This window comes from Aythya ferina, assembly GCF_964211825.1.
Source record: "Aythya ferina genome assembly, chromosome: 7".
NCBI classification, from domain to species: Eukaryota; Metazoa; Chordata; class Aves; order Anseriformes; family Anatidae; genus Aythya; species Aythya ferina.
This window is the reverse complement of record NC_140302.1, coordinates 7,623,389-7,638,445: the sequence shown is the minus strand read 5'-3', so window position 1 is coordinate 7,638,445 and position 15,057 is coordinate 7,623,389. Positions and strand designations below refer to the sequence as shown.

The following is a 15,057-nucleotide window of genomic DNA, read 5'->3' as shown; positions in this document are numbered from 1 at the left end:
AACAGGTATATTCACATCTGCTTACAAGCAGGACATCAGTCCTTTTATCCCCAGGACATGGGGTATTCCTTTCTTGTCCTTATTTCCAAACCACCTTTTCCAACAACTCAACACCTGAAGAAAATCTGTCTGCTATGGTACCATGCTCACCAAGTAGCACGTGCATTGTCATGTATACTATACAGGTGGTTAAAAGGTAAATTCTGGGCATTGTTCCCCAGTGATGCACCCCAGGGGATGTCTAAGAAAGCATTTACACTCTTGTACTGGGGAAGAGCACACACAAATAGCACCGTGTTTGGGCTGGCTAGGATGAAATTAAATCCAGTTCTTCTTGCCCAAAACCATGTCCCAGCAGCCAACCCTTCCTCATGTGAGTAGGTTTCACTCAAGCAAGAAGCATCCTAGAAACCACGATGGCCTGAATGGTTTCAATTTTGCATTATTCAGTGGAGTTCAGCCCTATAATTTTCTGACTCCTCGCCAGCAATGTCCACTTACATGACACTCACACATGGGGTGGGATAACAATGGCAATTATATTTTTTTTGGCCATGTTCCTACACTGAAAGTGATACTATCCTGTGTGTCACAGTGGTTGATAAAAAAACAAGTGTCTCACTGCCCTAGAATTGTTCACTAATTAAGTAGTAATGAAGCTACCATAAGATGAAAAGTGCAGCTTCAGGAGACTAAGCATGTTTAATATAGCTAACACTAAAGGGCAGCATAAAGAGCAGAGCCTAGTGAAGGCATTCGAGCCAGCATTTGGTCCCTGTAAAAAAAATAAATTTATTTTTCTAACACAGGACTTAGCTCTTTCACTTAGAATATTTTTCCTTTAAAAATAAATTAAAAATTATAGTAAAACATCTGATGCAGCAGATTAAGAGATATCAAGTCTCTATCTCCAAGTTTATAATTTTTTTATTTTATATTTTTGGTGAAGTAGTACAGTGAAAGAAAGCAGTAAAAAGAAAGTATTATGCTCTGCAAGCAGTGAACTGAATTAAAGCTCGGAACTGAAATGATGATTAGATTAAGTATGGCTTGATGATTAGCCAAGGGATGCTTTTTGTTGCAAAAGGCGAGAGTGGAGTCTCATCGTGTAGCAGTGACACTCCTGCTGTGTGGCCGACACCCTGGGAGGCTCCCATTTTAAATCTCTTTCCTGCCAATTGTTGCACGTGGGCTGGTTAGCCTTTCTTTAACTCTGGAGCTTTCAAAAAGAAAGCTGACTGAGAGAAAAACTGCACGAAATTTCATTCTATGAGAAAGTTCATCTTCTGCATGAGCTGGAGCTGCTTCTGAAGTCAGACATTACTCAATCAGTCATACTTGGCCACCATGCAACCCTATTAATAGCTGTTCTTTGGTGCTGCAGCAAGGCAGCATCCAGAAGATTCAACTTCTCCTGCAGTCTCATTGCCAAAATTCATCCCTGTGTCACCATGTTTGTTAGCAAGTATCTTCAGCGAAAAAAAAAAAAAAAAAAAAAAAGGCAAATTATTTTATTTTACACAGTGGGACCAAGATTAATGTGCAGAGCTTTAGGTGAACACATATATTCTTTGAAGGACAAAATCTTGGAAAATGAAGTTTTGGCCACCCCTATTATGCATCATTTGCCAGAGTGCCTGCAGATTTCGCACATCCAGATCTATCAAGTGAAGCTGGAGAGCCAACATCCCACTCCTGGCCACCACCACAAGCCCATCTTTGAGTTTTGAGCAGTAGGGCTGGTTGCCACAGTTCATGGAGCGGAAGGCCATCGTCCTGCTCTCTTACAGACTTTTCAGCCTATACAGAAGAGATATGTGCTGCTAAAAGACTACTGCATTAACTCTGACAAATGTAAAAGTAGCTAAATAACAGGAACAGGAAATAACTACCCAAGGTTTGCCAGCTGCCAGCCAAATTCTAACCTGCTCAAATAATTTTCAAGCCCAATTTACTAAAAACTGTGATCTGGAGTTAAACATAGCAAGATGCAAATAACACAGGGCAAGAGCTGGCTTGGGTTGAATCCTTGCTTTGGTTTGCAGACCTTGGAATAACTCTCCCTGTTTATTTGGGGCCTGGTACTGCAAAGTGCTGAGGGACTTCTGGGAGCGCCTGCAGCTCCCTGGGAGCTGCACCTCCCAGGAATTGCTCCACATTTCACAGTATCAGGCCCTTGATAGTAGGTTACCAGTTCCCCAGGATGCACACAGTATATTTAGGGATGCGTTGAAATGAGAGACTACAGATGAACGGATTTTGCCTGGGATCCTTTCATTAAAGCCTGGATGGAGGCACACACAAACTGAAGCCCATTAGCCATGGAGCATGAGCTGGCTCTTTCCAAACCCTGTTGTTGGGGATACCGGTATGGAAAGACCTGGAGAGCAAACACCATCACCATTTCAGGCCAGTCCCAATGTCCTTTGGTCATGGCCAGTAACATGGAGCAACTGAAAACTGGCCCTGTGTTGATTCCTTGATAAAAGGTTGGGGTTTAGACCATAAAATTCTCTGGATTTAGTCCCGTTGACTGTTCTTTCTTTCCAAATATGAAGAGAACAAGCTCCCTCTTGCCTCACTAGCACCCAGAGGTAATCTCAAGGTGAAGGGACCTCTCCTCTTGGCTTCATGAGATTTGACCATATAACCATGGGCACTTCCAAGTGCTCCACTATGTGGCACCACTCAATTTTATTCAAATGAGACCATGCAAGCTTAGTTCAGTCTGGGGCCCATGTTGATGAGGAATGCTCATGGACCTGTGGGCTTCATGGCTAGTGTCCTGGTCGGGGTCTGCTATAGACCGCCGAACCAGGATGAGGAGACGGATGAGGAGTTCTACAGGCAGCTGACAGAAGTTGCGAAATCTTCAGCGCTTGTTCTCGTGGGGGACTTCAACTTCCCTGACATATCCTGGAAGAACAACACAGCCCTGAGAAAGCAGTCTAGGAGGTTTCTGGAGAGCGTGGAAGATAGCTTCCTGATGCAGCTGGTTAGTGAACCTATCAGGGGTGGTGCCCCGCTAGACCTTCTCTTCACAAACAGAGAAGGACTGGTGGAGGATGTGATTGTCGGGAGCTGTCTTGGGCAGAGTGACCACGCAATGGTGGAGTTCACTATTCTTGGCGAGGCCAGGAAGGGGACCAGTAAAACCGCTGTATTGGACTTTTGGAGGGCTGACTTTGAGCTGCTCAGGACACTGGTTGGTAGAGTCCCTTGGGAGGCAGTTCTGAAGGGCAGAGGGGTCCAGGAAGGCTGGGCGCTCTTCAAGAGGGAAATCTTAATGGCGCAGGAACGGTCTGTCCCCATGTGCCCAAAGACGGGCTGGCGGGGAAGAAGACCAGCCTGGCTCAACAGAGAATTGTGGCTTGATCTTAGGAGAAAAAAGAGGGTTTATAATCTTTGGAAAAGTGGGCAGGCCACTAGGGAGGACTTTAAGGATGTAGCTAGGCTGTGCAGGGACAAAATTAGGAAGGCCAAAGCTCATCTGGAGCTCAATCTGGCTACTGCCGTTAAAGATAACAAAAAACGTTTCTATAAATACATCAACACAAAAAGGAGGACTAAGGAGAATCTCCATCCTTTACTGGATGCGGGGTAAACTTAGTTACAAGAGATGAGGAAAAGGCGGAGGTGCTCAATGCCTTCTTTGCCTCAGTCTTTAGCGGCAATACCGGTTGTTCTCTGGATACTCAGTACCCTGAGCTGGTGGAAGGGGATGGGGAGCAGGAAGTGGCCCACACTATCCATGAAGAACTGGTTGGTGACCTGCTATGGCACTTGGATGTGCACAAGTCGATGGGGCCGGATGGGATCCACCCAAGGGTACTGAGAAAACTGGCAGAGGAGCTGGCCAAGCCACTGTCCATCATTTATCAGCAGTCCTGGCGATCGGGGGACTGTTGACTGGCAGCTAGCAAATGTGACGCCCATCTACAAGAAGGGCCGGAGGGCAGACCTGGGAAACTACAGGCCTGTCAGTTTGACCTCAGTACCAGGGAAGCTCATGGAGCAGATCCTCCTGAGAGTCATCATGCAGCACTTGCAGGGGAAGCAGGCGATCAGGCCCAGTCAGCATGGGTTTATGAAAGGCAGATCCTGCTTGACGAGCCTGATCTCCTTCTATGACAAAGTGACGCGCTGGGTGGACGAGGGAAAGGCTGTGGATGTGGTCTACCTTGACTTCAGCAAGGCTTTTGACACCGTCTCCCACAGCATTCTCCTCAAGAAACTGGCTGCTCTTGGCTTGGGCTGGCACACGCTTCATTGGGTTAGAAACTGGCTGGATAGCCGGGCCCAAAGAGTAAATGGAGTAAATGTAAAAGGTAAATGGAGTCAAGTCCAGTTGGAGGCCAGTCACTAGTGGCGTCCCCCAGGGCTCGGTGCTGAGGCCGGTCCTCTTTAATATCTTCATCAATGATCTGGACGAGGGCATCGAGTCCACCCTCAGTAAGTTCGCAGATGACACCAAGCTAGGTGCGTGTGTCGATCTGCTTGAGGGTAGGAAAGCTCTGCAGGAGGATCTGGATAGGCTGCACCGATGGGCTGAGGTCAACTGCATGAAATTCAACAAGGCCAAGTGCCGGGTCCTCCACCTGGGGTGCAATAACCCCAAGCAGAGCTACAGGCTGGGAGAGGAATGGTTGGAGAGCTGCCAGGAAGAGAAGGACCTGGGAGTGATGGTGGATAGTCGGCTGAATATGAGCCAGCAGTGTGCTCAGGTGGCCAAGAAGGCCAACGGCATCCTGGCTTGTATCAGAAACAGTGTGGCCAGCAGGGCTAGGGAGGTGATCGTCCCCCTGTACTCAGCTCTGGTGAGGCCGCACCTCGAGTACCGTGTTCAGTTTTGGGCCCCTCGCTACAAGAAGGACATCGAGGTGCTTGAGCGGGTCCAGAGAAGGGCGACGAAGCTGGTGAGGGGCCTGGAGAACAAGTCCTACAAGGAGCGGCTGAGGGAGCTGGGCTTGTTCAGCCTGGAGAAGAGGAGGCTCAGGGGCGACCTTATTGCTCTCTACAGATACCTTAAAGAAGGCTGTAGTGAGGTGGGGGTTGGCCTGTTCTCCCATGTGCCTGGTGACAGGACGAGGGGGAATGGGCTAAAGTTGCGCCAGGGGAGTTTTAGGTTAGATGCTAGGAAGAACTTCTTTACCGAAAGGGTTGTTAGACACTGGAACAGGCTGCCCAGGGAAGTGGTGGAGTCACCATCCCTGGAAGTCTTTAAAAGACGTTTAGATGTAGAGCTTAGGGATATGGTTTAGTGGGGACTGTTAGCGTTAGGTCAGAGGTTGGACTCAATGATCTTGAGGTCTCTTCCAACCTAGAAATTCTGTGATTCTGTGATTCTGTGATTCATGCACTTTCCAAAGTAAGGATCAGAGAAAGTGACTGTACAGAAAATTATACTGAAATGTGGTAATTAAAGGTTCCAGCTGTGCATGGGCATCCCAACCATCCTTGGGCCTTTATCAAACCACCACCTTGAAATGCCAGGTTCACTGATAGTAAATGGTGAAGAGGAGGTGTTTCCCCAGGTGTACAGCAAAGGCCCCCTCCCTTGGAATTGAAAATTTTATTTCTGGGGCCAAGAAGGTGCTAAACCCTCAGATCAGTCCAAAAATGCCCTTGTTTATAGCTAGAAATTTAAATGTCACCCCAGTATCACCAGGTGCCTCATTCTCCACAAGATGTTCAGTTGTGCTGGACCGCAGTGGTGTCTCTGGAGGGTGGCAGTTGTCAACCTCATTTCTACTGTGTGAGATGCATCTCATCAGGCATGTCAGGCTGTGACAATGGTGTGACACTTCCAAAATCAAAAGGGTTTAGGCTGTGTAAATTTATTTCAACTGTAGCGCCTTAACACTTCTCATTTCAAGATTTTAAGAAGCATCCAGTGATGGATGCAGCAAGCAGAGGGACTGCAGACACAAATATATGCAGATTTTGAGCCGGGACAGTCATTGCAAATATGTTTTCAGCCATTTCTATCAGCAGCAGGAAGCCAGCCCAAGGTAAAAGGATGGTGCAGAGTGATCTCTTGTAGAGGTATGATATCTATCAGCAATTGGGAAGCTTTGAGAGGCATGACTGTTGCTTTTACAGTGGGTAGAAGGGCTTGTAGACAACTGTCTGGTTAGTCAATGAAAAATAAATGGTTTTAACAGTGACTGTGCTGGATATATACACTTTCTTGTGAATCTGTATGTCTCTTACAAGGGCCCATGGGAGGAGTAGGAGAGGATAGAGAAGCAGGGGAAGGCAAGCATCTCCTCAGACATTTAATTATGTTAAACTATGTATTTGTTTTAATTTACTGACAGCTCACTGGTTAGGAGTATATTTATAAATGCCAGGAATGATTCACTGCGAGGCCTGGGACTGCCAGCGGCTGCTGCGATCAAGCACTTGGGAGCTCAGGACTCCACAGCTTCTTGTGAAGGGCGAACAGTTTGTTCATTAGTCCCTTTTATTCACTTGTTTGTTTATTACAAATGAACTTTGTGGGTGTGTTTCATTTAGCCTGAGACATTACTGCCCTCATATTTCAGTTTTTGTTTTTTTTTTTTTTTAGACTACTCCAATATTTCTACAGTGACTCAAAAGCCAGCAAAATATATATATTTTTTTTCACAGCCATAAATATCATCTGCACAACTCTTGATGTACTGAAGTGATTAGTGTGTTCAAGTGACTTTGTTTGGCATTTTCAAAACCACGTTCCTAATTCCTCCTTAAATTCAACTCCAGGCATATAGTGGGAATACAGTGAGGTCGTCTTTCCCGATGCACAAGAAATGCTGCACCAAACTCATACAGCAATTTTTTTTAAATGGTGGCAAAATTAGAGTAGCAGAAATTGTTTGGAAACTAATATCAAGGCAGAGCAGAGTGAGTGGCATGGACAGGGGAAGGATGCTGGTGAACACTATGGAGGCCCAAAAGTGATGGGCAGCTTCACGGAAGGGAAATAAAAAAAGCCAATCCATGGCTCTTAAATGCCTGAATTTGCATTACAGCTGCTGCAGTCAGTAATATAAGTTGCATGTACCCGGAAATATGCTACATAGAGCATGTAAAGATGGAAAAAAAATCCATGCAAGCTGATTGCTGTAACGTAGGCATACACCAGCGCTCAGCAAAGTTACACTACAGTCAATGAAACTGTATCTTGGCAGCTGAAGCATAACTCCTTCAAGCACTGCATCAAGTGGATCAGAACAGCGCTGGGTGCTGTGTATATAAATAAAGTGATGCTGTTAATAGTAAACAGCTCCACTGCTCTTTTAAGAGACATATTTCTTTGACACATGCAGAAAGTTAAAGTTACAACTCTGTGAAATTTCAGTTTGTGCCCTCATCTGTTTATCATTTGCTCTTTGGATGCTTGTGCTAAGAATTTAGTCTTTCAGAATAATGTTTATGGTAGGTGGTCCCTTCAAAGCTGTTTTGTTTCACTGAGCCATTTTGATTTGCTGTAGAAGACTCATGCAAACTTTTCCTTTAACTGTATCCAACACCGTGATGAACCAGTGCAAGAAAAACTCCTGTTGCAGTATTTCCTGTCTCAATACAGTCAGATACTTTGAAGTGTAATTTTTCATTGAATTTCAGGGCCAACAAAATTGTTTTTTTCCCCTCATTCATTCCTAAGTGAAAAAAAAAATATGTTTATATGCATCATGTTACTCTAAATATATCAATATATAATCTAAATTTAGATACGTATTGATGCATTTATAACACACACACACACACAATGTTACAGTAACTACCCTCCAATGGCTCTCCCAGACATAAAGTAAAAGAATATACTTTCTGCTTTACACAATTATTATTTTTCAAAAGAGATTTACAATCATTATGGTAAGGACATGGGGGATATCCACAAAAAAATAAAATGCTGTCCATCTATGTGTTTACCTAAAGAAGGTAACATCACACGTTAAAGGGTGTGAAATGAGCATTTAATCTCTCTTTATCAAGATCAGTATCATAAATCAACACAGCTCTGTGGGAACTCCTCTCTCACGTGGACCAGAGTTTTGACATCCAAGACCTTTAACTCAGCTCTCACCCTTTTTACCTGGGTGACTGCAACCTTTGCTTCACTCAGGTGTAGGACAGGCGTAGACTCAGCCATGTGGAGCTGATAGAGGAAAACCCAAAGCAGGTGGAGGAGGACGAGGGCTGGACTGCTGTGGAGATGGGCAGCAGAGGCCACACCATAGCACCGCTGAGCAGCATCCTCTCTAAAAGAAAAGCATTGAATAATAGAGGCAAAAATATCAACACACTGATTTTTTGTTCATTTTTTCCTCCACCGTCACTTGCTAAAAAACGACAGCAAGCACTGCACCACGCTCCTGGTGCCACAGCCTCATCTGCGTGGCAGCTCAGCCCCAACAGCCTTGAAAGCACGGCGGCAGGAGAGCTCTGACTTCCTCCGAAAGCCTTTGTGCGCTCTGGCGAGCCCATAAATCAGCCTGCTCATGCTGTGTGACCTCCTGCCATGACCAGCCGACAGGAAGATGGGGAGTGCGAACGACAGCGCCGCTCAGCAGGCAACCACTGGCTCGCAGGCTGTAATTGAAGAGCCTGAAAAATGACGCATCAAAAATCAGGCGCGTTTTGTTTCCCTGCCCTTTGCAGGAGCAAGCATCCTTGCCAGGGAACTTAGAATATTGGGGGGTTTCCTTCTTTTCTTCCAATTATAAAGTTTTTAATTTGATGTAAGACAGCAGTTGTCATTCACATCCATTTTCTTGCCCTCTTGCCATAGATGGAGAATGCATTGAGAGTGAAACCCAAAGCTTTGCAAGGCAGAGAAGGTGCAAGGACTGTCATCCTGCCCCTTCCTCCAAATATTTCCAGCCTCGCTGTAATTTTAACCTCTTTTCCTTTTAAAAATTCATGTCTCTCACCCCCTCCTCCCACCCACCCCAGGCTAATGAGCTCTTTTTTAGTTATTTGGGGCTGGAAGGAAGCCAGAAGAAGGAAAAAAAAAAATTCATAAATTATTCCTTAAAGACCCATCACCTATGGATGATGTGCTCTGTAGAGTGCAGAGAGGCGGATGGCAGTCAGCTGAACCACATGCTGAAATTACAGTGTTTGAACTGGTCAGAAAAGTGATAGAAAAACAAACCTCAGTGTCTCTGAGTGCACTTTGACTCAACTTCCACCGGGCAAACATGGGTAAAGAGGAAAAACTTTTTTCTTTTTTCTTTTCTTTTTTTTTTTTTTTTTAATGGGGAAAAGTCTTGACTTTTAAAACCTCTACGCCACAAGGAGCAGGACTTGAGGAGCATGGGACTTTCCTTGCTCTGAGTGTGGGGGATATGGAGAGAGCCAGCAGTGGGAAGACCCATCTAGGTGGTGGGGATGGCACTTTACCCTGGAGATCAGAGGGGACAGCCACACACCCAAAGCCACAGGGAGCAACCAGGGGGGACTGAGGTACTGGGAAAAGTCTTGAGACATGGGGATGGCCGCGTGCTGCTCTCACATCCTTTAGGTACTATGAAGCCATCAAAAATCACACTTTGAGTGGAAACAGCAGAACCTACTTTGCCATCATGGATATTAGCAATGTCAACAATTTCTACCCTCAGGTGTCTTCTGCCCCTTTCCCACACCTCCTCATTAACCTGGGGAAAAGGCTGTACCCAAAGCACCCCCCCCTCCGTGTGTTCCTGGCACCGCTTGTGGACGTCAGCGGCACAGAGGCCAGTCCCCATTGCCTGTTGCTTACCTTTTCCACCCAGACGTTAATGGGATAATGTCAGTCAAGTGCTTTGAAGATGAAGAAGAAAGACTAGGCAAACAGGGGCAGATAAACAGAGCACTTCATCTTCTGAGCAGCACTGGGCAGAGAGCACTTCCAATTATTTTTCCCAAGCATCTTCACATACTAGAGAAGACACAGATCTCAGCTTCTCCCACAACTCAAAACATAACATTTGATCTGTCCCTGCAGGATGCTGCTGCGAAGCACACACTGATGCATCGCCCAAGCTGCCAGTTAATCCAACAGCCATTAACCTAAGTAAAACTATAACCTGCTGAGTAAACATTTCCTTATTGTTTCTGGAGATTACTGTGCTGGGAAGTCATTAATAACCTGGAAGTACATCCAATTTATCTTTGTTTATTAGCTGCTTTTGTCAGACACAAGCATCATCCTCCCGCTATTGAAGTATCACACTATGACATTAGCCCTGACTACAGCCTCTGTAAAGTCAACAATCTGATTTGGTCATTAATCTCCCACTTCAAAAGGGGAAGCAGGAGATTGAGTAGGAAGATCTCACATCTGCTCTTCCACTTGCTGTTTGCTGCGGCCTGACATCAGATAACCCAGGAGCCCCTTATGAACACTTACTCATTTTAACTTCCAGCCAAAGAGGACCAGCAGACATGACGTAGGACCTGCAGATCTCCTTTACCCTGAGGAACAGGAGCTGAGGATGCTCCATGTACCCCAATGGCACATCAAATGACTACATTTATCTGACTGAATCCCACCCCTAGTAAGGTGGGATTCTATTTTGATACAACGAGCCCACCATCATGTTGAGGCTTCAGAGGGCACTATGGCTCACCACAGACCTCCTAGGAGCTGAGGGAGGACATCAGCTGTGAAGGTCGATCTCCACAAAGGTTAAATACTAAGCATCAACTCCTCCAAGCCATGCCTTCATCCACGAGCCATCGTTCAGAACAAAAGAGTGAGGAAATCCACTTGGACTTGCTGTAGGAGCAATTTGGCATGTTGGAAATCCATCACTGTAGTGCTTATCCCCCACAGCCATCACCTGAACACATATCCGCTCCCACTGGAGTAATGAGAAAACAAATCTTGCCTGAAGAAAAAAGTTAAAAATCTGCAATTTCTAGCTGCAGCAAATGCGAGTCCCTTGCCTAGCTCACACAAATGCAGCCATATGCACATGTGCTTAAACAAGACAAAGCAGGTTAAATTCAGGCCTTATTATTGTGGGAGGATTGACTTAAAATACTGTTAAAATAACACATTTTTCACTAATGGCAATTATTTCATGTACTTTCACTACTGGTAATGCTGCCACATACCTGGGATACAAATTATTGGACCAAACAGAGAAAGAGAAGGCAACATATAAAGTACCTTCTGTGTTTTAAGCAAGTGGCACATGTGAGACATCACAGCAGAACCAAACTTAGCATCATTTTTCTGTGCAATATTTGGTTTACTCTCAGGGCAGTGAGGCCCAGGCTGCCCAGAGGAGCTGTGGGTGCCCCATCCCTGGCCCCATCCATGGCAGGGAGGTTGGCACTAGACGGTTTTTATGGTTTCTTCCAACCCAAGCCATTCTGTGATTGCATGATTCTATGAATGTGCTATGAGAATTTGCTTTCTAAATATTTTCTCTCCTACCATGCCGTAACTCAAGGAATTGGCTGGTAGCATGGACCACAGGTGATAAAGCGTTGCCATTTGTGTACAGAAACCACTCTTCACTTGTCCCAAACATCACTGGCAGCTCTTTCTTGGGAAGAAGACATTACTTAACAGTATAAAAGAGGAACTTCATAAAAAAAATACTTCAAAGTACTCCCCTTGTCTATGTATTTAGTCCTTTTTTCAATATGGCACCTTACCATCACAGCAGTCAATGTGACCGTGTGTGTGTAAAAGTGTGCTCACTTGGACATGTATAGTATGTAGTTTGTGCTTCTTCTTCTTTTCAGGTGTTTGCGTTTGATGTATCTGACCTACTGCCTCCAAAGCCTCCTCACCTAATACGTCTGTTTTTGTTTTGTTTTGAGGTACAAATTGATGTTGAGGATCCTGCTGATGATGATTCTGACTGATGAAAGAATGAAGTCTCCTGTTTACTGCAGAGAGATGCTGCTGCCAGAGCAGTGCTTTCACTGCCACAGAAACAAATGCACCCTCAGGATTTATCTCAGTCCAGCAGAAATATGCTCTCTGCAAAACGTAATTAAAGTACGTTTTGGTGTCACCAGAATATTATTTCTCTTTTAGTTCTGTACATGTGCAGGAAGATGTTAGCTCTCTTCTTTGGAAGTATGATATTCCTATAGGAACATTTCTCTTCTGCATTATTTTCATTTTAAAGAGAGGATTATTTTATTTTATTTCACCCAGCCCTCCAACAGCTTTTATGTGCGACTGGTGAGTGTGGAGGAAATTTCTCCTCCCATGCCTCCAGCTCCTGTGCCCGCTAGGCTAGTTGGATGCTCTCCTGATGTGGGAGATTAGGTCCAAACCCCTCCAGGCAAGGAGGAACTTCAGTGTGCATCTCCCACATCCTAAACAGATGCTTTAATCCCTGAGATATTGCATAAGGCAAGGGAGGGTACCTTTGTGAAGAAAAGACCTTTCCTTAGATTTTTTTAAAGGTGTTAAGCCAAAAAAACAGCAGCAGCTGGTTCAAGACCTCCTAAGTAATGAATCCTGTGAGAAAAGAGACATTCATCTCTCTGAACCTTACCTATATTTGCCTTTTAACCATTTTTTACTGGCTAGCTTACATGAATCTTCATCAGCTCCTCTCCAGGTGAGTCCAAAACAGACCTGGTTGCCTGTTGAGGCTTGAATCCACCTCCTTTACACCTTCATCAAAATATCTTGTTTGTTTGTTTTAAAGACTTGGATTTTTTATTTTTTTTTTAATGACAGGCACCTCTATGTAAAATGTGTACCATGCATGACTTTTAATCACCAAGAGCTGCGGCATGGATGATTCAGCTCATTCATTCGCTTTTACTGCACACTTTATACATATGATAAAGATGTATATTACCTATTAAGCTGTAGCTACTACTCATGCAGATGTATGGTGCTCCATGACATGTCAGAGGAGAAATTAAAATAGTCTTTTGATGAAAACTGTTTGATCTTCCTTTGTAAGAAACTTGGTGTGCGCATGTGCTGTTTGTTTCAAATCTGCCTATGGAGACCAAGCAAAATCCCTTCAGTCATGATAGATAGCAGTTTGGTATCAAGTATCCTTTATAATTGCACACAGTGCAGTATATCTGTAATCATAAGCCTTGAGAGTATTTTATTGCTTTTACCATAAGCTTCTGCAGGCAATTAAAAACAAACAAACAAAAGCACTCATTGCTCTATGTCAGCTCCATCCTCCAAGACAAAACATTTCCTCTCTTGGCCTTGTCCTGTGGATAAGTAATCATGGATGGGCACCCAGACCTCCAGGCCTGGAGGCCTAGGACCTGCAGCAGTGGATAACTTTGGGCATGAAAAAGCCAAACTTAAATAATAATGTTTATCAGACTAAATCTGTTGAGCTGGGAGTACTAAATCAGAAACTGAAGTTTTTGGATGTCTGCCTGTCTTTTAGTGCACCACCACTTTCAGAGACCATGGAGATTCATTATGAAGAGGACCTACAGCACTTACCTTCCCATTCATGATTAAAATATGAAGAGGGGTGTTTATGAGGGGACTGACATGTTTTTGTGGAAGATGCATAGGCGGAAATCCTTCCTGGGATTTGGGATGTCATTTCATCACTTGCTCTATACCTGGGGGAGGATGTGAGAAGGCCATGGGGCCTGGGTGGCTAAACCCTGCCAGCAGGTAAAAGAAAGAAAAGCAGCATCTTTGATCTTGGTGAGGTGTTAATTTGTAAGATTCAGTGGGTTGTTAGGGCCTTAGGAAGCGAGGGCCAGCACATCAACAAGGGCGCTTATCTGGCAGGCCATTAATGACACATTACTATCTCCACACTTACTCATTTACACAAGTGTTTGAAGACAAGACTACGTGTCAATAAAGGAATTAGACCGGACACCTTGAGCCTATCAGGTTTATCTCGCTGTGCTGACAGGAACAGTAGGTGACACCAGGCCAGGGCAAAGACTTCAAAGTTTCGCAGGCCGCAGTCTTGCACTGAAGACAAACAACCTTTACAGCCTGGGTAGGGACAAACAACCAGGCGGGGAAGGCAGCTGGGAGATGAAAGGCTGGTCCCCTTGGCATATTCGCGGCCTGAGCTGGCCTTAATTCAGCTGGGGGGTTGATTTTAATTGAAACTTTCATCTCGGCCCTCCTGAAAGCAACAGTGTTTTAAGAGGAAGACGGGAGGATGTGAAGAGTGGAGAAGACACCTACTGCTTGGGCAAATAGGACAGAGGGAAGTTCCTCCACCAGCTCACTCCTCCGTCCCTTTCCACAAACTTTATGTTGCTGAGGGAGGAATAAAATAAAGATTTTATTTCTGAAGGAGAGGATGCTCTTTGCAGCCCACCCACCTGGCTGAGAGCATTTTGATTATCAATTGTAATTATAAATTATACTGCAAGTTGCTTTGTTACACCACCTGGTTATAATGATCATGAAAATGGTCTTGGCTTGAAGCAATACAAAATAATATTCCTATGCAAGAAGAAAAAATGGAGAAGTAAAGGCAATTTTCCCAACACTTCTCCTTTCTCATGAATCTCCTTTGCCTTAATACATGCTGCAAACCACTGCCCTCATGCTGCTGCAGACCTTCGTGGTTACAACCACCACTACTAAATCTTGCAGCCAGGTTGAAAACTCCATAAACCATAAACATTACAGGGTAGCTTTCCAAATTTTCACTCTTAAACAAACAAGGAACCAGGTATTATTTTCATGGTCAGGTTAAATGCTGATACTTGAGGTTAGTATTATACATGTATGTTTGAATCAATAATTTTAACAACTCAGTTTTTGTTTCCTTTACCTGTTTGTAAATAATAGGAATTTAAATTAAAAGAGATTATATGAAAACCCTTTAAAAATAAGCATCTTTCACCTGTATTGGTATTGTATGCTACCAAGGACAAATACATCAGGATAAACAGTCACTCTGGCAGCATATTTTAAATATCTGCAAGATATCCCTGAAAAATATCAGACTGAACAAACCCACCAAAAATGCCACCAGATACGGGCTATTTTTAGGAAATCATCATTAGGGATCTGACATATTTTTTTTTTCATCAAAGCCCAGAGCCATGTGGTTAAGAAGTAAGCTTGCAATTCAAATCCTTTCCCAG

The 15,057-nt window shown here is 44.4% G+C and overlaps 1 protein-coding gene across 22 annotated transcripts in view; it reads right to left on the bottom strand.

Moving 5' to 3' along the window:
• LOC311439477 (uncharacterized protein) overlaps positions 1-15,057 on the bottom strand; it is a 127,114-nt gene that overhangs the window by 27,775 nt on the left and 84,282 nt on the right. For 18 of the 22 annotated variants that reach the window (XM_084525211.1, XM_084525205.1, XM_084525213.1 and 15 more), the window contains one exon: positions 8,084-8,249. The exons of 3 other annotated variants lie outside the window; for them this stretch is intronic. In XM_084525211.1, the coding sequence (XP_084381337.1) occupies positions 8,084-8,249 (166 nt within the window). Of the gene's footprint in view, positions 1-6,985; positions 7,647-8,083; positions 8,250-15,057 lie in introns of those variants that run through there. One more of the 22 variants, XR_014694740.1, reaches the window with a different exon arrangement.